The 27,374-nt window shown below is 37.6% G+C and overlaps 2 protein-coding genes across 4 annotated transcripts; one reads left to right on the plus strand and one right to left on the minus strand.

The window, feature by feature from the left end:
* The first annotated feature begins 2,192 nt into the window (after positions 1–2,192).
* LOC105048598 (uncharacterized) lies at positions 2,193–18,427 on the plus strand. 2 transcript variants are annotated; one of them, XM_073261298.1, is made up of 11 exons: positions 2,193–2,538; positions 3,081–3,253; positions 4,450–4,650; positions 4,856–4,978; positions 5,362–5,399; positions 5,477–5,600; positions 8,914–13,881; positions 14,464–14,589; positions 15,438–15,545; positions 15,637–15,779; positions 18,291–18,427. In XM_073261298.1, the coding sequence occupies exons 2-11, from the start codon at positions 3,176–3,178 to the stop codon at positions 18,295–18,297; spliced, it is 5,916 nt and encodes a 1,971-aa protein (XP_073117399.1). In that variant the 5' UTR covers positions 2,193–2,538; positions 3,081–3,175; the 3' UTR covers positions 18,298–18,427. The 2 variants fall into 2 exon arrangements, with proteins under 2 accessions (XP_073117399.1, XP_010926246.1); XM_010927944.4 differs by lacking the exon at positions 18,291–18,427 and adding an exon at positions 16,823–17,420 and having other exon boundaries at positions 2,195–2,538.
* On the minus strand, positions 18,325–25,384 carry LOC105048597 (membrane-anchored ubiquitin-fold protein 3). 2 transcript variants are annotated; one of them, XM_010927943.4, is made up of 4 exons: positions 24,978–25,378; positions 24,630–24,863; positions 21,575–21,745; positions 18,325–18,489 (listed from the first exon to the last, which is right to left on the minus strand). In XM_010927943.4, the coding sequence occupies exons 2-4, from the start codon at positions 24,757–24,759 to the stop codon at positions 18,434–18,436; spliced, it is 357 nt and encodes a 118-aa protein (XP_010926245.1). In that variant the 5' UTR covers positions 24,760–24,863; positions 24,978–25,378; the 3' UTR covers positions 18,325–18,433. The 2 variants fall into 2 exon arrangements, with proteins under 2 accessions (XP_010926245.1, XP_073117401.1); XM_073261300.1 differs by having other exon boundaries at positions 18,365–18,498; positions 24,978–25,384.
* Between the last annotated feature and the right edge of the window lie 1,990 nt (positions 25,385–27,374).

A 27,374-nucleotide genomic window follows, 5' to 3' on the forward strand; every position in this document is an offset into this window, starting at 1 on the left:
CATGGTTAATTCTGGTTGATACTAAGATAATTATTGATATGGAAGGTACGTGTCACAAATTATTTTGATGTTACCTGAGCCGATTTGTAGATATAGATCATAAGAATTTTTTTCCGTAATATTGTCAAAATATTGGTGTCAAGACCCCATTTCTTTAATTACACTCTAACCTTGAGGATTTTTTTATAAAAAAAATCGAACATGTTCTTATCGTCACAACCGTCCTGTATTTTTTATTAAAAGAATTAGAAAAACAAATTTATCGATCTCTTACTATAAAATAGAGTCACGTGGACGTCACGAGGCATCGCTTGCACCGACTGGGCTATCCGCAGCAGTCCACGTGTCTCTTTCTCCTCTTCCTGTTTTCTTCCAAGTGCAACTCCTTTGGTGCACCTCTTTTGGAGAGTGGACCACCGATCTAACGGCCTCGACCCAACCTGACAACCTACCGACGCCACGCCTTCCGTTTCTGTGTACTTCCTACCGTTGCTCATCTCATCGTACGGGCTTGGATCTATCGACAAGTGCCAGGGAACGAGCCCTTAGATCGTACGGTGGAGGATGGCCAGGGGCGGCGGATCCTGTTTCCACTTGCGTCACCCTGGGTGATGGTCGGTCTGGTCAGTGGGATCCAGCTTGCACGTGGAACGCCGCTTGGATTAGTATCAAGAAGTTGTTAATTTAACGATTTCTATAAGCATCATTTGTGTTATTTTTAGTGAATAGTAAATTATATTAGATTTGGCAGCAGGTGGTTGGTTTTAGGTGGTTAGTAAGATAGTAACAAGATGGTGGGGTTTGGTTGAGAAGACGTGAGCGGTCGGTGATCTACCGATCCATATCACGTTGTCCCGCTCGACAGCTTGCTTAATTGATTCCACTTTCTAGATTAAATAAAGAAGTAGAAAGTTGATAAATATACTACTAATTAATATTTGTGATGGTTTCCTACGGTCCCTTATTGTGTAATTTTTTTTTTTTTTTTGGTAGAACCTCATTGTGTAATCTTTGTCGGGTAAGCCTGGTAGCATATATAACTTGCTTTTAGAAGGTGGTCTGAGAAAGGAGGAACCTATTGCGTGAGACATGGCTATAGCTGTATCACGATCATCTACATTGGACTAGAGGCATGGCATGTGTCATGATAAGAGCAGCATTGGATAGTTGATTAATTCTTTATTTTAAATTAACATTAAAAATGTTCATCAACCTCTCAACACACATTCAATACGTGTATTTAGCAATCAAACCTTCATTTTTTTCAATTTTTTTAAACATCACATTTTGTTCCAAAAAATATATCTATATACACATCAATGTTAATTTCTTGCTTTCATCTATATCTATATAGACCTTACAATTTTTCACTGAAGTACCGTAAGGCATCCATGCTTATAAGAAAAAGATACAAAATTTGCCCTATTCTCCAAAAATTAAATACCCATCTCCACATCCACCATAATGGTTAAAATGGAAACTTTTATCCTTAGAATGCTTTAATGCTTGCGAGCTAGATCAATTATTTTAATTTTTAAAAGTATGAGATGATACATGTATCATTATTTATAAATATCCTAGTAAAATATATATGTTTAAAACTTCACTTATAAAACTTCTATCTCCATATCTAATATAATTAAGAAATTAGTTGTAGATAAATATTTTTTTTTTCCTCTCTCCTAACTTAAGAAGCATGACTTAATCATTCAATATTTTTGTACCATTTTTGCATACCATGCATGCTCATTACTATATTTTGGAAGAGTACAACTAGCAGACTTAAATGCTTGCCGAAAATATAAGAAATTAATTTAGGTTGTTTTCTTCCATCTACATGAGATCAATTATGTCTACTAAATCTAAATTTGTCTAATTAATATGAACGATCTATAAACTATGTTACTTTTGGTTGTTTTCATGAACTTGCGCCACTTAATGAGCTTGGCAAGCCTTTCCTCGATTCTAAACACTGGTTGGTCATTCATTTACATCATCTACTTCTGTCGCTCTCATCTCCTAGAAGGTCTAGCTCCTCTAGTGGGGGTGTGATTACTAACAAAAGGGGTGACGGTAGTACCGTAATTAAGCAGCAGCATGTCAACTTTGTCTTCTTTTCTACAGTAACACCATTTCTAATGATGGGAAAATTACGGGCTTTGGCGGGACGTCCTTATCTTAATCCCTCTCTCAGTATACCTGCGCCGTATCTCTTCTCTCTATATCCAAAAACCTTTGCTCCCCGTACCCATGGCGAGCTCGATCGAGCCTTAGACTTCCCTTCCGAAGCACGCGAGGCCCCAGTGCCCCAGAAACCTAGCCCCATTTCCTTTTCCTCGGGCTTTTCGAGCCTTTTCGAGGACGGCTCCATCGTCCTCGCTTGATCTCCAAGCACCAGATCCGGGATTAGGTACTAGCCCGGCGAGCTGTCCTTTTTTCCCCCACACTCCCTCTCCACTTCTAGGGTTTCAGTTCTGCTGTCCTGCTGAATCTAGTGGGATCGTTCGGGAAATCCAGCCGAAGTCGCTGGCCTCTCAGGTTTGTGTCGGGATTTTGAATTCGTTGCTGGGATCGCACCATGGCACTCTAGGTTTCTAGATTTAGTTGTTACAAGTTTAATTTGAGGAGTAATGACGTGAGATTCTAAATAAATAGCTCCTTTTTGTCTTGCATATGATTCTGTAGTAGTGGTAAAGGCCCGAGCTTTCATGGAGAATGATTGCATTCTCTAGTCTGTCGGACTGATTTAGCTCTTTTGGTTCATTCGCGTAAAACTTGAGCTTCTTTGGGGAATCGTTTTGCGGGATCTGTCAAATGTCGTTTCTCTTGATGACTTTCCCGTTCTTTTTTTTTTTTTTAAAAAAAAAGAGAATGTCATTGTTTAAGTTTCGGAGCAAAGATGCATTTCTTGGGCAGTTTAGTGCGAATTTATCTTCTGGATTTCTCACTTTTTACTTGCGTTCAGTACATCTACATGGATCGGTGAGAAATTTTTGTTGAATTTCAAAATTACCGTTCAAGTATAAGAGTAAGGGTTCAGAATGTTGATTTTGTCCTTGTTTCGTTGCTTTTCTATAAAGGAAATGGGCTTCATGGTCTTGGTCGTTCGGTTCATGGGAGATCATTAAAGAGGAAAGGTGGTGTTTTTAGCTGTTAAATAGCTGGTTCTGAGACAATGTCGAGGATTCCTAAGTGGAAGGCTGAAAAGACAAAAGTGAAAGCTGTTTTTCGGCTACAGTTTCATGCTACACGCGTAAGCTCTGCCTTTAAACAATGGCTTTTATTTGTTTTTCTTTTATATTAATTTAATTGTTTGTTAATTCTCTAAGATTGGGCATGTGTCTTTGTTCACATGCAATCTTGTTCTCCATACTTTATTTTTTATTCTTTTTATCAAGTGATTACCCATGCATGTGATCTTTCTTTAATTGATTCTTTGCTTGTTTCATGGACCTTCAGTTGTCGCGGAAGTTGTATCTGAAAACTAAAAGATCCTGATACTTTTCTTTTTGTTAAAAAAACATCTTGGACTCAAAAGATTATCTTTCAAATATTCTTTGCTTACTTTCTTCTCAGCTAAGCCTCACTATATATGGCAATATTTGAAGTGCGTTTGCATAGTATCGTGCTAAGGGTATTGTGTGCATTAGAGCCTCAGGCTTTTGAGTATATGAAATTGGAGAAGCTACTGGCTTGTTTGCTTCAATGATTTCTGGTACTTCAGTTCTTTTCCCTGCTTGCAACTTCGTTACATGTTCAGGTGCCAGCTTGCTCACTGACATGGAAAGGATATGTTGTAATTCATCTACATGTTGAGACAGCATTGAAGTTTAATTTTGGGTTTAAAGCATTCATTCCCAATCTATGAAATGTTTCTACTGTGAATTTTGGCAAGTGCGTTGGTTTTCTATCTATATATATATTTTTATCAAAATTCTGTCTCCTACCTCACTGGGTATTTATCACATATTGATAAGAGCTAGGTCTATTTCAAAAATTATTAAATCATGCATGTCCATAATTTTTTTTTCTCGACTACTGGCACCCCTGACCATAAATAGCTTGGATATTGCCATCTAGTTTTTTACTGTTCTCATTGCAAAACAAATGCAGAAGCCATGCCTTGATAGGCTAATCTTTGACAGGACTCACCTTCATGAGTTGGAAATATTATATAGAGCTTAAAAATGTGTAGTTCTAGAAAGTGCTCCGCCTTACATGCATGGCATGTCACTGTAATGAAACCATTATGCATTTTAGATTAAAAAGGTCCTTCTTTCATTCTACTAGAAGGGCTAATGTCCATCATGATCTTCATATGTATTGCTGCCTTGGGAAGTTTAAATTATGGAATATGGTAATTCAGATCCAGGTTATCACTGGTGCATCCATTTCTTAATTCTTTGCATGACTTGGGAGATGAAAACAAATTCTCTCTGCTTGTTTCAGATTCCTCAGCCAGGATGGGACAAATTATTTGTATCCTTTATCCCTGCTGATGTAGGAAAAGCGACTGCAAAGACAAACAAAGCAAATGTGAGGAATGGAAATTGTAAATGGCCAGATCCAATCTATGAAACTACAAGACTTCTGCAGAATACGAGGACCAAAAATTATGATGAGAAGTTCTATAAGCTTGTGGTGGCAATGGTATTCAGCTCTTTTATAGCCATAGTTTTCCATTTGATATCATTTATATTGATACCATCACCATCATTTGTCCTTAGACTTCTGATCTGAAAAGCCTGTGTTATATGTTCTTTAATACATCTCATTATCTGAAATTATATGCCTGAGGCATTTATTAGGAATTAATACTCAGTACATGTTTTGGTGATATTCTCAATATAACCAGGGATCCTCTCGGTCTAGTCTTCTTGGGGAGGTCAGCATCAACCTTGCTAACTTTGCAGATGCACTGAAGCCTTCCTCTGTTGCACTACCTCTTCATGGTTGTGACTTTGGAACAGTTTTACATGTGAGAATGCTCTTGATTCTTGTTCTTTTTCTTTAGCTGTATATCGTTTTATCCTTTGTGGTCAAATTCTAGTCAAAGAGGAACATTTTCTATTCAGGCCTTTTCAGTTCTTAACTTATGATTGATCATCCAACAAGACATCAGATAATGAGAACAAAGGTTGACAAATATTTATTTGTATTTGACAAAGGAATTCTTTTGTGTGCTTCTCGCTCCATTTTTGTGCTTAAGACTGAAAAGATATTGCAATTATTATAGTGTAAAATGTTTTTGTAATTTTTGATCAAATAATGCCTTTCCTTCCAGTGAATTGTGAAACTATGAAATGGATTGCTAATGTATGGTTTCTCTTTCTAAAATATGGTTGTTACTCTCTATTTTAGGTCACAGTACAGCTCCTCTCCTCCAAAACTGGCTTCAGGTACTGCTTCAGTAATAATACAATCTGGTTTTCAGAAATATTAACAACCAGTCTTATGCCTGGTTATGTTATTTCAGAGAATTTGAGCAGCAAAGGGAGCTTAGTGTGAAGAGATTCCAGACAACATCAAGCCAGAGCAATTATGATCTGGATGAAACTGCAGCAGCGCCATCAGAGGCAGCCAGTGAACAGATAGACAAGGTTTGGTAATATTAGAACCACAGTAATTGTTAGTTTCAAATTACTTTAAGTTTCCAAGAGTCTGCTGTTTTCTGCTTTACTCCAACTGTTTTCTGCTGTATCTGTCGAACTAGCTAATTGCACCTTTGATATAAAATTGGAAGAGTGCTTCTAACAGACCTTGGGTCTACTTAGAATCTTGCTTGATAAATTTAAGTTTTTTACAGTTAGTGATCTGCTTAGATAATATTTTCTTCAGAGAACACAAGGATAAAAGAATATTCATCTGTAACACAGAAGCTAACCAGAAGAAGGCCTAAGAGTTCATTTGGTGATATCCACTATGTGACATCATTTTCTATGACTTCAAGTTCACTCAGCCTCTTAGCTCTAGCAAGTATCATTGACTGATGGGAAGATGATTGATTGATACGTTTACTTTGAGGCTTAATTTTACTGACTAATGTTTTTCTTGAAAAAAATCTCTTTGGGGATTTATCTCAAGATTCAGTGTGATAACTTTTTTATAATTAATAATTTTGGATGTCTTTTGCTCAAAAGTATTTTCAAGAGAATTTTCTTATCATTACATGTAACCATCCTCCAATTGCCCACTTATATATTCCATGAGGTCATCCAATGTGCTTGGCATGGTAGTATAGCAAACGTCCTGTCAATTTATCCTCTGTTTCATTCTCCAATCTCCACTGTGTACAATCAGATGTGTCTAAATGGCCTATTAAATGGCTAAGTTATTCAAAGTAATGCAGACTAAAAATCAAGCCATGCATAACTTTATGATCACTTGTTGGAGTACAATCAATGAATATAAATATTAACAAACAATAAATACTAGTCTAGTAGTAGTGGTACAAGAAGCAAAAATAAGGGGGAAAAAAAAACTTGGAGTTCATGGGCAGAAATATATGAATATAGAGAAGAAATCCCAACATGAAAAGGAAAAAGTAATAAAAGATAGACATATAGAGAGGATAGGGGTGGAGGGAAAGGCGACAGACCTTCATTAATTGTTTCTTGGAGTGCCTTGCTTATTGTGAGAACAAATGCCGACCTTGTGTGTATAGAGCAAAAGGTAAGTCTTCTTTTTATCTTACCATAGTTAAGTGTGTTTGTGTGATTCAAGTTCTAGGTTGATGCCAAAAAAAGAGCCTTGTTTAAATTTGGAAGTAGAAGTCTAAAATTTATCTTAGATCTGGACTAGGGGTGGCAATTTGGTCCGACCCGTCGGCTACCCGATCTGACCCGATCCAAATGAGGTGGGTTTTACCCGACCCGATTAAAATTCGGAGCGGGTATGGGTTTTAGAAATAAAATCCGAAGTGGATATGGGTAATTGTATATTCCGCCCCGAACCTGACCCAATATATATATATATACACACACACACACCCAAATACCCAACACAAAACTCTAGCCATCTAAGAGGGCTAGGCGGTTATCTTTTTGCTTCTTTTTCGTTTCTTTTCATTATCTTTTTCAGAGATATGTGGGAAAGGAGAGCACTTGAGAGAGATTAGAGGGTTTCGAGGTTCCAATTGGGTTTTTTCCTCAAGCATATGGAATTCTGTCCGAGTTGTAGCAGTGTGAGTTGGTTCCTTGAGGTTTTGAGAGCTTAAACTTGGTAGAAGTATGATATTTTGTAGGGTTGGGGATTTTTGATTGAAAAGATTCTTCTTTGATTACAAAATTTTTAATTTATAGGGTTCTATTCCATTGCACAATTTTTTTTTAAAAACTATATAAGGATTTTGGGTATATCGATCCGACCTGATCCGATCCGTTCTTGGAGCTTGACCCGATCCGACCCGAGATGGATACGGGGTGGGTACGGGTATGGATTTTTTGCTGATGGGGTGGGCACAGATATCGATCGATCCGACCCATACCCGACCCATTGCCACCCCTAATCTGGACCATATGGATATACTGCTGAAATATGAAAATACATTTAGATTTCTCATTGCAGAATCTGCATGGTATTCTATGTAAACTCAAAGTTCAAGAAAAGATAAATAATGAGGGTAGGAGAAGTACACACATGTACACTTGTATTCCATCTCTTAGGGATGACCTTGCCTTTAAATGTATAGTTGACGAAGGCTTAAAACCTCCCAAATCTAGAATTAGTTTTAACAATTAATGTAGCTAAATTGATCCTCATTCATAAATCAATCTTATGACTAAATGGTGGAAAAGACATGGATGTCTTTAAACCCATTTTAGCCCTTGCAAGCCATGAAAACTTGGTTTAAGTGAGCTTATGAGGTGCTTCTAACGTTTCTAGAAAATTGGTCTTGGTGAGAGGCCCTAAAATCATGTCATTTTTGAGTTTGGGAGGAGGCGGTCCCCCTCATTTCCACCCGATGCCCACCTCATCCCTCAAGGGCTGATCCAACTGGAACTCAACCCCTGCACCCTCATCTAAATGGCAAGGGTTGATCCCTTTGAGCAAGAGCTTGATGGTTCCAAAATCATATGTCAATTCAATGGATGACAGGATTTCAAGTTATGACTTGTCGGATTTATGGTTGTAATTGCATCTAAAAGTTGGAAAAATCAAAAGTATATTCTTGTAAAGATTCATTGGGCATATACCCTTAATTAAGCCCATGTCAGACCATCTAGTCATTGTTGAACCATGAAAATTTCATATCTCCTGGTTCCATTGCTTGATCCTTTGATGATTCATCTCTTTAGTTCCCACTTAAGTATTTATTATCCTTTTTAGTCATAGATCGATGTTAACATTCTCATTTTATTATAATCTTGTAGTCGTGCATATTCATCCATGAAAAAAATGAGGACACAATATTTTGTTATGGAATTTTTCCCTAGACCAAGGACATGAGGCTATTGTGCTAAAATCTGGAATTGCTTGTACAACTGCCCGTTCTGGCTTTATCCATGAATGTGTCTAAAACAAAGACATGTTCTGGGGTGCAAATTGCAGCTGAGCTGTATCTACTACAAGTTTCCCGAAGTTACTCAGAACATGGAAAGAATAAGAAAGACGAACATGAGTCCTGTATGATCAAACACTCATTTTACCATCAATCTTTATTTGTGAATGAATCTTGTACTTTCAGATATCTAATTCCCTACAGGAAGTGGTTTACGTTCAATCTATGCTTAAGAATTTTGGGAAGCTCTGTATGGTTACTGTCTCCCTAGTAAACTTGGTACAAAATTTAAATTTGGATGTATTGCCTTCATGGTTTTGTGATCACGATATCTGCTGAGAGTACTAATAGAATTGTAATATTTGTTCACATTTGCTAATTGTTGTAAATCTTTCTTTGTCATTTGGAAATAGGTTAATGCAAGGGTCAGGCTTAGAGAAGATTTTGCTGGGCTTCCTTCACTTGAAGAGGTGGGGGAGTCAAATGAAGATTATGCAGACTCAGCTGCTGGAGTTGATGATTCATCATATACGTCAGATAGTTTATATGCTGAAAAGAATGATATTTCCAACGCCCATGAAATTGATAACTTTAAGAGCATAATATCTGCTGATGTCAGTGAGTTTTCCCTGGGTCAAAGTCAGAGCCCTAGACCTCAGAAAGAGGACCATCATGGGAGTCGGCTTTATACACAAGGGAGCAATGATTGGACACATGGGTGGAGTTCAGACTACTCTATTGATAATGATCTAGCCGCAGCTTATGAAGAAAATAATACGCTGAGAGTAAGATTGGAGGTAGCTGAGTCAGCTTTTCTACAGCTTAAAATGGAGGCAAGGTCACTGCAACACATGACTGATGAGTTAGGTGCTGAAACACAGAACTTGGCCCAACAGCTTGCAGTTGAGCTTGCTTCGGGTGAACAAATGACTAGAGAAGTCTCAATATTAAAACTGGAGTGTTCGAAACTTAAAAGTGATCTTGAAGAAATAAAATCTGTTAGAGTGAAGCAGCAAATTCCTGAAAGAAGTCATTTTCCTCAAAAGATGACATATGACTTGGTAGATACTTCATTTGATGACAAGCTTGGGGATAATGTTCTTTCTGTGGATCAGGACTGTATGTTTCATAATTTGCAGGTCAAATGGATCCAGGATCTGTTGATTGCTAAGGGCAAAGTTCAAGAAATTCAAAACAAGGCTTGCCTCGGATACCATGGAAGTGATTTTGATTTCCTTCGTGGTGATTTTGAGGTTCTTGAATGTGTTCTCCATAATCTCAAGCAAGGTATGGTTGAAGGACTGGGTCTGGAAAGATCTTGCAGCGACTATCATTGTCCAGAAGTTATGGTTTACGGTATTAGTGGCTCTCGTCAAGTCTTTCATGAACATGAGCCTCTGAGGAAAAATCTTGATGCTGCAAACGAGATGGAGGAGAAAATGAGTGAACTCTTAGGGAAACTGGAGGAGTCCAAAACTGAGAAGGAAAATCTCTCCAAAAAAATGGACCAGATGGATTGCTACTATGAAGCATTTATTCAGGAACTTGAGGCGAATCACAATCAAGCACTCAAGGAGTTGGAAAGCCTTAGAAATGAACATTCTTCTTGTCTTTATACAATCCCTGTTCTCCGAGGTCAGATTGAAGAAATGAACGAACAGTTGATGAGGTTCGCTGAAGATAAGAATAGCTTAGAATCTCATAGCAAGGAGCTTGAGAGAAGGGCTATGGCATCAGAAAATGCACTGAAAAGGGTTCGTCAGAAGTACTCTGTGGCAGTTGATCATCTACAGAAAGACCTTGAATTACTCTCTTTCCAGGTTTTGTCCATGTATGAGACAAATGAAAACCTTGCAAAGCAGGCTTTTAGAGATGCTCCCCAACTCTTTTATGAAGATTACCCTGAAGAAACTTCAGAAGAGGCACGTTCATGCATGTACAAGGATCATGTCTCAACTTCATTTCACCCAGAACAGTACAAGCCAGTTTTTACTAGAATGCAGGCAGAAACTGGATCTACAAAAGCTGACCTTGAATCATCTCAAATGCAGAATGGTGCATCAGAGCATATCATGTACAAAATAGAGTATAAAGTCTCTCAGACAGGCATGTCCACTAATGTCGAAGTGCAACCCAAGGATGAAGCATTTGTTAATGGATTCACATTAGAGAATTTTGGGCATGATACTTTAGAACATGATATTATTTCAGTGAAGAAGGATCTTGTATTTTGTGGTGATCTGTCTCCAGAGCCTAAGAGAGATGAACTTCCTGAAAAATTGATCAGCCATAAGTATCAGCATGATCCTAAACTACCTGATAATGCCGAACCAGTTCAGACATGTAGTGAAACAGGTGACAACCAATTGGATGATGCAAATGGCATGGAAAAGATGGGACCATCGCTTTATAAGCTGAAAGAACTCCCCTTACAAACAGAAGTGGAACTCTCGGAAATGCATATGTGTAACATGCACTGGAAAGTTTTCTCAGATGTTTTACAGGAAACTCTTTGTGATGTATATGATGGGATTAGGTACTTGAAGGGCAAGATGGTCGAACTTGTACAGCAGCTAGAACATTCGACTGCTATGAAGGAATCCTTGATGCTAAAGGTGGCAAATTCGTTGGATGAGGCCAGAGTAGCGAGGGAGGATGAAGCTAAATGCATCTGTAAATGTGATGATCTGTCAATGAAAAATCAAATTTTGGAAGCAAAATTGGAAGATGTTTCGGAAGAGAACAATTTTCTTGCTCAAAAGATTTCAGAGAATGAAAAACTGATTCTGGATTACAGAGCTTATGAAAGTAAATTTAAGGCTTTTACCGAAGAAAGGAAGGAATTTGAAAACTTGCTAAAAGAGGAAAGGCTACAAAAAAGCAGTCTTCAGAATGAAATTAGATCTCTGATTGATGACTTTAAAACACTGAAGGAAGCATTTGATCATCAGTCCTCATTGAATGTTGATCTGCAGAAAAGTGTTACTTTTCTTCAAGAGAAGTTGGCGAATTTAGGTACAAATTTGATTCATTGTAATGAGAAAATCAATGGCTCTGCTTTTGATGGCACAAGTCTACAACAAGACTTGGAAAACAAGAATTACTTTGCTGTCTTCATATGCTTCGAACAGTTCCAGCAAGAAGCAGGTAAGAAAATACTTCAGTTTATTCAGGAGAAGAAAGAGATTGAAAAACAAGGAGAGATTGCTAAACTTTCATTACACAAGACAGAATCACAAATGCTTCACATGAAGCGGAAATTTGAATCTGACTTAGAAGAGATAACAAAGAAGCAAGATTTTTCCAACACACTGGTAGAGAAGCTTCAACTCGAATTGCAAAATGTTGCGGAGAAGCTAAAGATTAGCTTAGAAGCGGAAGGGAAAAATGTATCAAAAAATAGAGAGTTGTCATCAAAAATTGCAGTTCTGGAACTTGATCTACAACATGCTACTGATGAGAATGGGGATCTTGCTCAGAAGCTACTGGTATTTGGGAGTGTCAAGGAGGAACTTGAAAGGACTAAAATCAGTCTTATGAATTGCATGCAGGAAAAAGCAGCATTGATGATGTCTATACAGTCTGGAAATGAGGCATCCATCCAGACAGAAAATGAGCTTAGAAGTCTAAAAGAAACTCTGCAATGTACCCATCAAGATCTGCAAATTGAAAGAGAATTGAGAGAGGAATTTGAGGCCACAGTTACAAATCTTTCATCACAACTGACAGAGAAAGATCAGCAGTTGCTATCTTTTGAAGAACAACAATCTGAATTGGGCCATCTCAGGAAAAAGGTTTTGGATATAGAAACAGCAAATATTGGATTGCAGCATCTTCTGTTGCAGAATGAAGAAAACCGAATCAAAGTGGAGGATGAGAATTTGCTTTTTCACCTTAAAGTTGCTGACATGGAAAATCACTTGGAAGCTATCCTTGAAAATTCATTAGCAGCTGAACTTAAAGCTACGTATATGAGAAGTCAATTCCACACCAGAATGCGGGACCTTGTTCGCCAACTTCAGGCATTGGAGAGGGACCTTCAGGAGCTTCGTTTAAAGCATACAGATGCTAAAATCTTGCTTGAAACACATATAGCTGGTAAAGCACAATTAGCTGATGAAAATGCAAAACTATCAACCACTCTGCAGTTATTGAAATCTGAATTTGAAACTATTGTTTGTGAAAAAGAAGGCCTTGTGGATTGCATAAGCAGATACAAGGCAATATGTGTGGAAGATGAAGATAAGATGGCTAGTGCTGCATCTGTGGAAGTTGATAGTCTAGAAAGGCAAAAGTACGAAGATGAAATTCAGCAGCTGAAAAATATGGTGGTCAATTTTGAAGAAGAGGTGGATAATTTGAAATTATCTGGATGCGAGCTAGAAATTATGGATATAATACTCAGATCCAAATGGGATGAACAGCGAAGCCAAATATCATTGCTTGTGGAATTTGTTCATGAGTTGGGGAAGTTAAGAGAGCAAAACTATGACCTTAGTTACAAACTCTCTGAACAGATTTTGAAGACACAAGAATTTAAGAGCCTCTCTATCCATCTTAGAGAACTCAAAGACAAAGCAGATGCTGAGTGTCATCAAGCTCGTGAAAAAAAAGAGAGAGAGGGATCATCATTTGCCATGCAGGAATCACTGAGAATTGCTTTTATCAAAGAGCAATATGAATCAAAGCTTCAAGAGCTAAGAAATCAACTGCACATCTCTAAAAAATATGCAGAAGAAATGCTATTGAAATTGCAAAATGCTCTTGATGAAGTTGAAAGCGGAAAGAAAAATGAGGTTGCCCTTGCAAAGAGAGTTGAAGAGCTGTCAAAGAAAATCTTGGACTTGGAGACTGAGCTACAGACAGTTCTGACAGATACAAGAGAATTAGATAAAGCTCATGACAGAATGAACGCTGAACTGGAGTGTGCTATGTTAAATCTCGACTGCTGCAAGGAAGAAAAGCTTATGCTTGAAACTTCCTTGCAAGAATGCAATGAGGAAAGGACAAAAATCAGAATCGAACTCGACTTGGTGAAACAATTTTTAGAGCATATGACATCATTAGAAGATTTCCAGACGCGAGGAGACCATGAATCTGTTGCTCCCAATGTTACATCAATTGGGCAACTTTTGGGAGATAGCAGTTCTGGTTCTGGTTTATCAGCTGTCTACCAAGAGGCACAAAATTCAATAGGTATCTGTTCTGGAAAAGATACTGCAGCTGCTGCTCCTATGGATCCCTTAGATAATGTAGACAGAGAGAAACTCCTGACCATGAGTTGCATGTTGAGCTCATGTGGAGATTTGGAAGATGTACAGCCAGCATGCATCAACAAAAACTCACATCTGAGTCATCAAGTAACCTCACAGGCCATACAGGTAATTTAATTTATTTAAACCAGAAATTTTCTTTAATTCTCAGTGTTACCGGGTATATTTCATACAATTTGGCAACGTGATGCATGGCATGTAATATTCTTACTGTTGCCAGAAAACAAAGCTCATGCATAGGAATTTATGGTAACATCTATGTGGTTTTCCACAATCCATATCATGTTTTTCCAAGTCGGTCATCACCTATATCATGATAACTCCTCTTTTATGCAAATGGAAAGTGGCTGAATGAATAGAGGCAGGTATGTGATATATGATTTGGGGAAATGTGGTGTCTTTGTGGGCATATATGGTCTTGCATATCCCTCTCAATGCATGTTGTTCTGTCATTTGCTTGTTTAAAACATTCACAAAAAAAATGGAAGGACAGGAAGAATGATAAAATCAAAAATCATTATTCAGTCTAAAAAATTCTGCAATATGACGACATCGTCATTATTACATGGTTTTGGTTAATGAAAGGTTGTTTTACTTTAAGAGTAGATGTAGGGGTTATAGTACTAGTCAAGTTGAATTTGATGACAACATCATTGTTCTTTTTTTTTTTTTTTTGGAATTATTTGATAGGATTCCAAAAGTGCACTGGAACCAGAGGTTGCGTTGAAGAGTCATATGGAAGACATTGCTGATTTCGAGGAGCATGTCAAAGAACGGCAAAGATTGAAGGCAAGCATGGACCTCCTTCAAAAAGAGGTATCCTGACATCTTTCACCAAATAATTAACCTTGCAATTAAGCTGCATAGCATCATTTGTGGTAGAAGTCCCATCACAACATGCTCTTGTTCAATCTGCATCATCAAGATCCCACATGGAGAACATTGTTGGAAATTTCTAACGAACTCCTGTTTATCCCCATAAAGTAACATGTCAAACTGCAAGAAGTATTTGTCTTTCATTTTTCATTCCTTTTTCTATGTTTCTACAAAAGTTTGCTAGGAGGGTCCATTGTCTCTAGATAGGCATCTCTTCTATGACATTCTTGAAGTGAATTTCCCACATAAGCAGACTGCTAACGGATGTCAGGCTGCAAATCCAGAGAGGTTTGCAGCTAAAAGTGGGGGCAAATTTATTTGCATAAATGGTAGTGAATCTTTAATCAGATGACTGATCAGCACCATCCATGTTAAACTAGGAGGCATGGTGTTAAAAATGGTTAGAGGAAACTCTGGAGTAGTTTTGTTGAAGGATAAATGAGGGCCATTTTAGATGTCTAGACGTTTGCAGTTGCATAAAGTGGAGAAAAAGAGGGCAACATTTTTTGTGATGATTTAGTCATGCGATATGGACTTCAGATGGTAACTAAAGAGGATATAGATTTAGGCTGGAGGATTGTAGAGGTGAGAGAAATCAAATAACAATTACGTGATGGTATGGATAGGAATCTACTTCAGTTTTGGAGAGTTTCAGATCATAAGTATTAATGAATGGCGAAGGAGGATCAATATACTGATCCCAAGTAAACAGGCTTAGTCTTGCTATTCATGTTTATGTTTATTCTTATTTGGCTTCAGTCTAAGGAATATTGGTGCTGTACTTGCAGCTGGAAAATCTGAAGAATGAGAATTTGTCTTCATTTCTTCCACTTGAAGATCATCATTTGGACCCATCCCTTCAGGGTTTACAAAGTGAATTATCACAGCTTGAGATGGTGCGTATATTGTGATTGCAAAAAATGAAAAATAAAAAGCATCCTGCTTTCCATGTCATTGAACAATTTTTAACCAATTCCTCTTGATTAGGCAAATGAACATTTGGGAAGCATTTTCCCTTCATTTAAAGAACTTCCTGGCAGTGGCAATGCATTGGAGAGGGTTCTTGCATTCGAACTTGAGCTTGCAGAGGAATTGCAATTAAAGGAAAAATCAGACATTTGCTTTCAGAGGTAAATGCATTGCTTTTCTTCATTATTGGATTTCCATGTCCTTCAGTTGCAGTGCATTATCATAGGATTGCAATGTTCCTTTCTCTGTTATCCTTTTTTTCCATTTTCAAAGCATGCTCTGCTGTTGTTCATGCATTTCCATATTCTCCTATCTAGGGCTGTCAACTTGATGCAAAGGTTTAAAATAACATCCTTTGTAACATTATAATGGCTGTTATAATGATTTCAGGCCCCCTCTATCATGATATATATGCGTGTGTGTGATTTCGGGCCCCCTCTATTATGATATATATGTGTGTGTGTTTCTGGGCCCCCTCTATTATGATATATGTGTGTGCGTGTTTTCAGGCCCCCTCTATTGCATGCATGCATGCGCGCGCGTGTGTGTTGGTGTGCAGACGGGCAGGCACATGCGCACGTGCATGTGCTAATATTTTTATCATTGTCCTAAGAAAATATTCTCAAAATTTAAATCTTTATACCAAGTTTCCCTCCCAAAAGAGCACCATCCTTTTTTTATGTGGACAATGATATGAAAATATTGCTGTTATTTTTCAGTTACTGTCCATTCTTTTTCATTATAACAGTTATTATGTTTATAGTTAATAACTTCGCATCACAAAGGATAGGGTAAATAACAGTCATTATAACAGAAACCTTGCTTTGTGCTCAATCAAGACCTATCATGACTTTCATCCAGATTTTTGCTCTGCGTTTTCTTTGCAACCTATCAATTGACATCTCTGACTCTGCCTCATTTAGGCTGACTCTGATCACACAGTGAAAGGGATTATTGTTAGAATTTGAGATAGGGAAAGCTGGGGCTGATAACCATGCCAAGAAGGATTTCCACCAACCATTTTTAAAACATGCCATAGCCGCTAGTTTTGGTATCCTCCTCCAGATTGAAATATGTTTTTTCTTGCCTCAAGTCTATGGATGCAGGCATATAATCCATAAGACTTCCTGTGATGTCAAACAACTGCTGTCTCTCGATGGATCACATGCATAATACTCATGTTTTCTTCCTTTGGTTTGTTCAGCTCATTTTTTAGGCAACATAATGATAAAGCTTCAATATTCCAAAGCTTCAGAGACATCAATGAACTAATACATGACATGCTTGAGGTGAAGCAGAGACATGCTGCTGTAGAAACTGAGCTGAAAGAAATGCAGGGTCGATTCTTGCAGCTTAGCCTGCAGTTTGCTGAGTTAGAGGGAGAGAGACAGAAGCTTATAATGACACTCAAAAACAGAGTACCTATGAAATCATAGTCCTCCGTTGGTTTACAAGTGCCAGGGTGGGCCAAGCAGTGGCAGCCAATTTGTCACTGAGAGCCACTCCCCTTTTCTGGAAGAGAGAATATGACAACTAGAACAGCCCCCATATTTTGTATGGAGATCAGGATGGCAGTGAAGCAGAAGATAGACCTGTATATATTTGAGTATAAGCTTGATTTTGAAACATCAAAGGCAGAGCTTGGTCTTGGGTTGTGAATAAGATAAGCTGTTGCATGTCCCATTCGTGTCCAAATATGCTGATTAATATGTTCCGACCAAAACATAAGACTGATATATGATTTATTTCTTGTATACCTCTCGTGATTTCTTGTATTTAATAACAAATATAGAAATTCATTATTTATCTTGTAGCAAGCAAAGGATTTGCAGTTTAATTTGCCTAAAAATGTCATGCCTGGTGCTTGCAGTACTGCAAGGATTTTCTGTTACAGTTACAGAGTACTAAGAGATCAGTTGTAAAGCCTTGAATGATAAAATATTAATTGTAGAGCTCCAAATGAAAGAAAACATAGGAAATAATTTTATCAAATAGCCATAAACAAGAGAGAGGAATTCGTGCGACAATAAAATGCTTGTTTATAGTTATACAAGGAGAAGCTAGTGAAGCTGGGATTTAGATTCCAGGGGTGGGAAACCAAAAGGTACTTCTGGTCAGGAACTTGATGAAGTTTGCCACTGGAGGCTAAGTAACCAGACAGGACAGAATGGAAAAGGACAAACAAAAAGGTGGAAAAGAAATCATGGTTGTCACTACTGCATAAACGTAGCTATGCCTTCGATGAAGGTTGCAAACAGTCCATGTAAGACGGCTTAAAGTTCATGATATTCACTCTTGAAATAAGGCACCTAGATATGAGGAATCAGGTAAAATAGTAATTTTACTATTTCTAGGGTAATTTGTCTCATATAGATTGTTTCTTCTAAAATAAGAAAAAATATATTGGGGGAAAAAACATTAAATCAGACAAGGATCGCATAGAAGCAACAAATAACTAGTTTTTGTCATACCTCACATTTATTCAAATGCAATAAAAATCCTATTTCTTTGATTTTTGATTGCATGTCACGAAAACGAGAATCCAGAACCAAGACTTGTGGTCGAAGCCAAATTCCTTACGTAATGGAGCCACAGTCATAACAAATTTATATTCAAAAAGAATGATAACTCCAAGTCTCACTTTGATGGTTTTTTCGAATGCTCCGTGACAGATTGTGAAGCATTTTGTAAAACTTTTCACAGCCAGCTAAGTGAACACCATCAAAATGCTTGACCTGAACAAACAAGCCTTGCTTAACCAAAAGTGGCTGCCAAATGTTGAACTAGACAAGATTCATCAAGCTATCATTTGGTGTCACAGGATGGTACATGGACAGCAGTTCTGCTTTTGTGCGTCTCCCAGCTGCTTCTCTGTATGAACTACAAAGTCAATATGATTTATGAAAGAATAAAAAAGAAGATTTTTTACTCTCTTTTTCCAACAAAAGGCTTTACAATAATTAGCATGCAATCCATGTACACAAAATGTATGTAATGTCAGAAAAGAGAATGTTGCTAGCATTTATGGATGGATTTGCGCAGACCATTATGCTCTAGTTTTAGCTAGGAAGCATTTAAGACAAATGATTGATCCACAATAAAAGAAATTCTAGTCTACGTTCTATGACTTGGAACTCCAAGTGAAAGCAAAGACAAATTGTCAAAGTTGATTGGCTATACCTCACTATTTACAGGGTGCTAGTCAAGAAGTACAAAGAGGCCATAAATCCAAAGCATGAGGATAAAGTGTTTAGTTACTAGATATGAATACTATTTTTATCTGGAAAAAGCAGGACTATCAGCACTAGAATAGATTGCTGGAACAATTCAAAGTCAAATTGACAAATCTTAATGGTGCTAGAGGTGTTGCTACAAATGTCGCTACTGAAGTGGGAAGTGGGATCTGGTGACCATTCTAGTTCTCTATTTCTATACATGTTCTCTCCTCAGTGTGAGTGGCTAATTGTCTGTCTTTGCTCTTCGTTTTCTTCCTCCAATGGTGGTGCTGGGGTTTTACCATTCATTATCGCCTTATCCATGCCTTTGAAGAATAACAATTTTTTTGTTTGTTCTCTTTTTTATTTATATATCTTATTGGAAGTTGTAAAGTTCCATCTTTCCTCAAAAGTAAAAATGTTACTGCCAACTATGTTTTCTTTCGAGCATAGAGCAACTCGTAAGAAGCAAATCAATCCACTGCTAAACCAATGCATGAGAATGCATACTTCAGCAAGGAATACATAGTAACCAGAGCATTCCAATTTACATCACAGCTTTAAATCATCTTAGAGAACACATTTGAATGGACCATCCTCATCTTCATGTTATTTATTTACCAAAATTAGATAATTCAAGTGATGAATTTGTCTGCTGGTGTTGAACACCTCAAACTAGCTGAGAGAGAGAGAGGCTGAAGTCACCGGCATCTTCATAATTTGTAGAAATGATGCCACGGAGAAAAAATAGAACATTGATAAAGAAAACCATTCATATCACAATCATTTCAACCATTAGATGGTCCTTCCAATTTCAGAGTCCGGGAAACCTCTTGCTCACTTTGGACATGAATTTTTCTATTCAGAATCAACACCAATTTCTTGATCAAGGAAGTCCTTGATCATTCTATGGAAAGTTTGTTTCCAATCTAAGATCGTCTAGTGTTATTTTCAAGAGCTTAAACACCCAATTTTGCATTTCCTATGCTTAAGATGCTCAAGAAGCAGTATTTGTGAATTTAAAACTGTTGGTTCCTAACTCGTTAATGAACACATCTTTGATTCCTTATAAGATGCAATCACTCATTAAGCTCATAAAGGATATCACTTGCTCCTATACTTGGATGTCTGAATACCAGGGCTTGCTACATGAGGACACTTCTCTGAAATTTTCCATGTACAACAAAACATTAGCAGATAAATGGAGTAGGATTAGTAATTTGGTTGGAGAGGGGCTTTTCAGCGAGTGACAGTTACATCACTTCATGGTAGAACAGGAGCTCATGAGGTTGATCATGCACCACATTGAATGCAATGAACAGGACCCACAGGTTTTGGGAGGAGCCATACACCACCAGTGCCCATGATATACATGTGGCACATGATCAGTCCATAGGAAACAATGTAGAAATACTGCAAGGCAACTAATATGCTGGTCTCTCCAACTATACATCCCATACTAGCTATAGTACAACTGGAAAACAATAACCTGGCATGTGACACCAAATATCTGCAAGTCTGAAATTTATGATGTATGCTTCTCAATCATCACATCCACCCCCCTCCCTCTCCATACAGGTAGTAGCACTAGCATTCTATGAAATCCTGTATCACTTCCCCAAAATATGCATCATTGACATTCTTCCATGGATAACATTTAATTTCTAAGCCTTTTTGATATTCTAGGCTATACATATTTTCAAGAGAACATCAATTCTTTCCCCCTCCTTTAGAAGTCCCTACCAAATCACTGGAATGCTCAAAACTATAACTGCTTCAAGGATGTTACTATGAGTCAGAGAATCTAATGATGGAAGACTGATTGACAAAGAAAAGAGGACAGCGAGGAAGCAACAATGATGACCCATGTTTCGTATGTCTGGAGAATTAAGTTTATTCTCATAAGGGATGTGATTGAGATCTTCCTCCACTTTTGAGGACAACAGGGATTCCATTTCAACTTAGTTAATAATCATTTGACAAATCAAGAATACTCTCCAATATCGGCCCATGATATAGTTCATTCCAATCACTGCCAAGTTTCTAAAAGTAGCACACAATTAATATCAATCTAGGAAACTAAACAGCCTTGCCATCAACCCCTTTATAGTCCACTAAGGCCCTTGGATTTCCAACCCACATCATACCCAATGAAATTCATAAAACCAAAATATTGAACTGTCCCGATCTGCAACCAATTTCCGAAAATGACTACCTTCTTATCTAAGGTCAAACATCCTGGTAAGAAATATCACCTTTCAATTGCATTAGAATTTGCTTCCAAATCATTTGACTTTTAGTCTCTTGACTATATTAGGAGTATGTAAGTAAATTGACTCTTTGGATTGCTGTAGGTCTAGTTTGCATTCAGTTTCTAGTAACAAACAAGCTGAATGTGGAAAAGTAGCATTAGTCTAGTTGCACAAGGAGCAGGTTTCTGTAAAAATATACAAGTCCTACTCAAAATATTGTTCCAAAATTTATCTACGCGAATGCTTATTTTTCTATTAGATTTCTCAAAGTCCTTTTTCCCCAAACTTTGCTTTCACGGTTAACACAAGTTAACTGAACACAAGAAAGCAGGGGGTTAAAGGAGGCTAACATCATCTCAACTAAAGCTGCTAGAAGGGTACCTGATATGACAAAGCCATTTGTATGATGACTAACATCATCTAAAATGAAGGCAATCTGAAATGATACAGACAAACAAACAATAAATTGCAGAAACAACAAAACAATACCATTATTTTTGTCAAGTTGGGGAGGCCGCACAACAACATGCATAGTGGTGACACCACCTGGAAGCTCTCCAATTGGCACTCTAGACTCCAAAAGTGTCTGGTTGTTCTCCAATATTTTTCCCGCATTAATGAGTTTCACATCATTTACAGTTCTTGGGGTAATTTCCTTGTCTGTTAATAATGTAATTCTCAGTAACAGAAGCATTAAATGCATAACCAAATGACAGTATCACAATTCACAACTAGAAAACTGGAGAGAATAAATGCTTAAATAAGAAATATCAGCCCCTATTTCTAAATTCAAAGTGAGATAAAATGACAATATGATAAAATGGCCACAATCTCTACTACTTTGTTAGTTAATAAGTTACTATCTAACCATGCAAAAGGAATATTGTAGATGGAAATCAGCAGTACAGGTTTTTGTTTCATTGTGGAAGTGATATGCAAGCTTTGAGGTGTAAGATTGTAGCATCATACCTAACTGATGCAGCATAGGTTACAGCTAGCAGGTACTATGACCAGCTAGTCCATGCCAATTTAATATTTTTTTTTAGAGAGATTTTTTTTCCCAACCAAGCAAGGGGTTCTTTGATCCAGCTGATTTCTATTTGCATGCCAATCTTCAAAGCATAACCTCATTGATCAAATCATCCGTTCTTCCTTTCATTCTGTGTTACTAGCTTAATAGCATGTGATGAAAATATCATCAGTGATGATGTTTGGATATTGGGCACCACATATTTGTAGCACTCAATTAAACAATTATAATTCACTTTCTCTATATCTGGCTAGAAACAGGTGTGGAAATAAGTCCTTTATTTTTGATATTCTCCAACTAGGTGCCCTATGTATTCCCGAGTCCTTTGAGCTGCAAGGAGACAAGTTTGATTCTCATCCAACACGTAACAGCTTCAGGTTCACCTAGAATACCTACGGTCATCTCTTAAGCAGTCTCGATTCGGAATCCAACGCAAGTATAAACTAGTCCGGTCTCTTTGGATCAATGCACTGCATGAAAATATGATAATGTCTGAGGGTTTACATTTATCAGTCTACCAATAATTAAAAGACTAACATAAACTTATGAAGAGCCAAAATCACTGCTCTGTTCCAGCTTGCCAATCTCAGTGAGAGTTCACCAAGAATACATTTTACTCTTTGCCACTCACTGACACAATAGACTTGCTCTTCTCTAGGACATCTTCACTCTATAGCTTCATCTGCCGACCATCAGAAGCCAAGAACTATTCTCCTTCACAGTAGACTAAACTGTCAATGTGATCAACAGAATCCAAAGTAGTCAATATTTCAGCAGGAAGGAAACTAACACGTCCAGAAATATGACCTAAGGCATACATTTTAATACACAACCACAAATGTGTTTCATCAGGTTGCAATCGTATACTGAACAGTCTACACCTCCTGAGAACATAGAGTGTATCAACATGAGAGCCGAATTCTCAGGCTTATAAAGCAAAGGTCAATAAATATTTTGTCCCAAACTGTGAGCAGATGGAAGGTTTGTAGTTAGCTTGGTAGCAGTCTGCATATTCACTTAACATGCTATATGATAGGGCTGGGGACAATTACAGCTACTTCATTTGATTTCTTGTACTCATTCCATCTGCAGAGACAAATTGTTTTGCCAAATATAAAATACAAATGACATTTTTTTTCCCACCTAGTTTCTATCATTAAGCATCATGATGCAGACAACCAAATGTATGCCTGAGATTATTGTATTTTCATATCAGATCTATGGTGTAGAGCCTTAAAATATTGATGGTCAGGTAAGAGCTTTCATGTTAAAAGAATGGTGGTTACATAATGAAGATACATATTTGATCAAGAAAATTCTTAGAGTTGGTTGTTCATCTCATCTGGATTGGAAGACATATCTGGAAAAATGGACCTTTCTGACAAGTACATGGATTAAGTAGATGGTGCAATTTGGTTTTACAACCGAAAAGGCCAGCTCATGGATCACAAAATTTGACACCTTGCTTTCCCATTTCAGGTCCAACAGAACTTCCTGCCCCTAAAACTAAATAGAACAGTGAAATATTTGACAGCACACTGCTCCCGCGGTGCACCAGTCCAATAACATTGATGAACTTCTGTGCTGTTAACAACATGGCAATGCAAAATTTAAGCACTAAGGATAGCATATATTAACATTTCAATGAATCCATAGAGAAAAACAGTGCATGAAACAAGAGAAGGTGGTAGAGAGTATCAAATGGATGGATGACACAATCAAAGCATGTGCCTCTGAAGAAAAGCAGCTTATCGAGTGTTGGATGACAATAGAATTATCCTGATATCCTAAGGTGAGGATCACCCCATGTGCCACATAATATGTGCTCCTTTTAAACTGAGGATTCAGAAGTATTAGCTGTCAAAGCCAGGAAAACCAGAAAGGCGAAACAAGAGAAATAAATCCAACCAGGCCTAGTTATATGACTGTTTGAGTTGAAAAAACTTACTAAAAGGGAAGATACCTAATCACAATTTGACTCAGAATGGCCCCTATGAACATCATTACCAACAAGCATGATTCAATCAAGCTGTGTGGCCATAACAATATAGGGGAAAGAATCAAATGCCACATCAATAGTGTCAATCAATCAATCAATATATATATATATATATATATATATAAAAGATAATAAATTAAATCACTAAGGTGCAATTTTTGGTGAGAAGAACTTTAAGTAATTGCCATGCCAATACAGTTTTGGAATCTACAGATTACTAACCATCAGATATTTGTCATGAACAGCTAACTGAAAAATCATGCATACAACCAAGCCATAATCATAATGCAACATGTACAAGATTAACAAATATGCTAAGCTAGACTACCTAAAAGATTACTTGAAGGCCTATCAAATTAAAAAAAAAGGGAAATATGTTAAACTAATAGGTAAAATCACCGAACATAAATATTGCTCACCCCAAATCACCAACAGTACAAGTGTACAACATATGAGAATTCTTTAAAGAAAAATCTAATCCTACTTAAAATTTACAAAGACCATCATGCTGTTACCTTGCGGCCACCGAGCCAGTATGACTTCTTTGAGAGATGCCACGGTGGTGGAAGGATCATATTTGTCTGGCCCAATGTCAGAGCCATCAAAAAGCCTAAACTTTAGATCAATCAAATCATCTTCTGCCATTGGAGGACTGAAAAGAGAATCCTCTGCTCACTCAAATTCTCATGATTCTTGCTCTAGAAACATTTGATTCCGCCATTACCCACAAAAATTAATCAAGACACAATCTACAAGGAAAACAGATAAAGATCCAGATCAAACCCCATGATTCTAAGGAAGAAACAGATCATATAAGTGTATCCAAACCACTTCTTTTTCCCCAAACGACAGAAAAAACGGACCATTAAAGAGAACAAGAAACCACCAAATCGCTGCCTAAATCATCGGAATCTATCCACCCGAGCCCATCGCAGGCAAAACTCTTATCCAGGACCTACTCTGGACGATCCTCAAGAAAGCTCGGATCAAATTAACAGAGTCAAGGTCAAAAGATAGCTCCAAAATCCCGTTTTGGCGCAACTTTTCGTATCTATTTTGACGGCCGGCACCCACCGAGAAAGATTCAACAGAAAAGATCTATCATGTCTTTCCAAACACGTCTTTCTCTCTGTCTGTGTGCGGGCATTGATCTGTGGAGAAGGAACCAAAGTATACGGCGAACTTCTCGAACCGAGAAAAAATCGACTCAATCTATTCTTCTCTCTCTAACAAAGAAGCCAAGACCAAGGAAAGAAGACTTCTCAGCTGCCAATTAGTTTTTTTTTTTTTTTTTTTTTTGAGTACATCAATCTGTATTTTATTTGAAGAGAACAAAATAAATAAATAAATAAAAATTTCCTGCGTGCATGATTCTAAGATTTCAAAGATAACGGCGTTAATATTTGCTGACGGTTATAATGAAAGTAATAAGGTCCGTTAATCGTCCTGGTTCAGCTCCGTGCAATTTTTGGATCGAAGATAACCAAAGTAAGAGCACTCAATTATTATAACAAAAAAATATCTATAATAATGTTATTTATATGTATTAATATATCTGGACATCTATAAAATATATAATAGTACAAAGATCGGATAGCAAATATCAGGTATCTAGCGTCGGTTGAACGAGCAAGGTTTGAAGGTACTTCTTTCAAGATTTTGAAATTTCAGATTTAGAATTTTGTGAGAATTGCTTACATGGAAAGTAGCGTAGCAGTTGGTTTCTGACATCTATTAGCGGAAGTAAAAATTTCCTAGAGTTAATTCCATTTTGACACTTGAGAGGCTGGGACCGAATCCACTGGTGGAGCATCATATTTTGTTTCCCTCACGGAAGATCTGGGTTTACGCCACGATGAGGAAGGGTGATGCTTTTGCTTATTTCAAAAAGTTCAAGACTTGGGTTGAGATGGAGAAGGGCAAAGGAATTGAGAATCCAATATCCGATAATGGAGGACATTGCACCCAAGAGGAGTTTGCGGACTTTTGCAACGGGCATGGCATCAACAAACATCTGGCAGTCCCAGGCATGTCATAGCGAAATGGATAAATAAATTCTATGGTATATTATCTGGTAAATAAAGTTCCTATTGATACACACGACCACAAAATTGCCAAGCAGATATGAACTGGTATAAGCTTGTGTTGCAACAAATCCCCAGTTATGCCCATTATCGGAGAAGAGCACCTGCAAAAGAAGTCCACATTGATCAAAATTATATCCGATGGGGACCCTCCGATACTTAAGTTAGTAAAAAATGGTGAACAGCAAATAAAATTTTGAAAGTAGCAGAGTATCAATCCAGAATTATCTTATCAAATGCTATTCATTTATCTCCTTTTATAAACGAGTAGTTGGTAATCGTCTGTAACGGTTAGACACGTGGATCTCGTATGTTTCCGCATCATGTGATCGTCGGATGGGTGGTTATACCTGCTACTGATCATATTTTGGCCATAACGCGCTTCCTGCACTGGCAATTTCAGATAAGCCGACTGTATGTTGGTAGTAATAATACGTCGATCGTATGTTGATAGTAGTTGTAGAGATCTGAATGAGCATCGGTCAATAACTCTGATATATCGATGGTCATCGGTTTAAGATTAGCCGAGTTATCGTGGCTAAGTCTGTCAATGTCAATGATTGAGGATAACCAACTGTAGGTCGGCCAACTGATTGTTAGTCGGTATTTTTGTTTATAAGGTCGATAGTAAGTCAGAATCGGGGGGGTCGGTTGAATCGCCCCAATAGTTGCCCTCCACTCTCAAGTCCAAAGTAGTCCAACATACATGTTGTCATGTGGTTTGTCACGTTGGACGAAAAAAGTTTGTCATGTGTAGTCTCGAGCTTCGATTCGCCTGCAGGCATTAATGATTTTTTGAAATACGAGATGTCTCTAGCTATTTTATCGTTTCGATAACTGTGAGATCATCATTGAGATATCATTTCGGAAAGATATTTCGACATCCAGAGAATTCGAACGATTTGATTCTGACTAGTAGATTTTGGCCACATGTCTGGATGTCATTAGCTCTGTACTGTTCACGCGGATAATAGTGAGGTGGCATGATCTGAGAGTAAGTGCATCGAACCGTCCGATCAATGATCGATCTTAATGTAGCCACGTGTTGACATTTGAGGAGATCCTGATTTGAGTGACTTCATCCGGACTGTTGAGGGATCCTATATATCTAAAGTCACTTTCATCTAGATTTTTTACTTTTGCATTCATCACTCTCCTCTGCAATAGAAAATTCTG

This window comes from Elaeis guineensis, chromosome 7 (assembly GCF_000442705.2).
Source record: "Elaeis guineensis isolate ETL-2024a chromosome 7, EG11, whole genome shotgun sequence".
In the NCBI taxonomy this organism is placed as follows: domain Eukaryota; kingdom Viridiplantae; phylum Streptophyta; class Magnoliopsida; order Arecales; family Arecaceae; genus Elaeis; species Elaeis guineensis.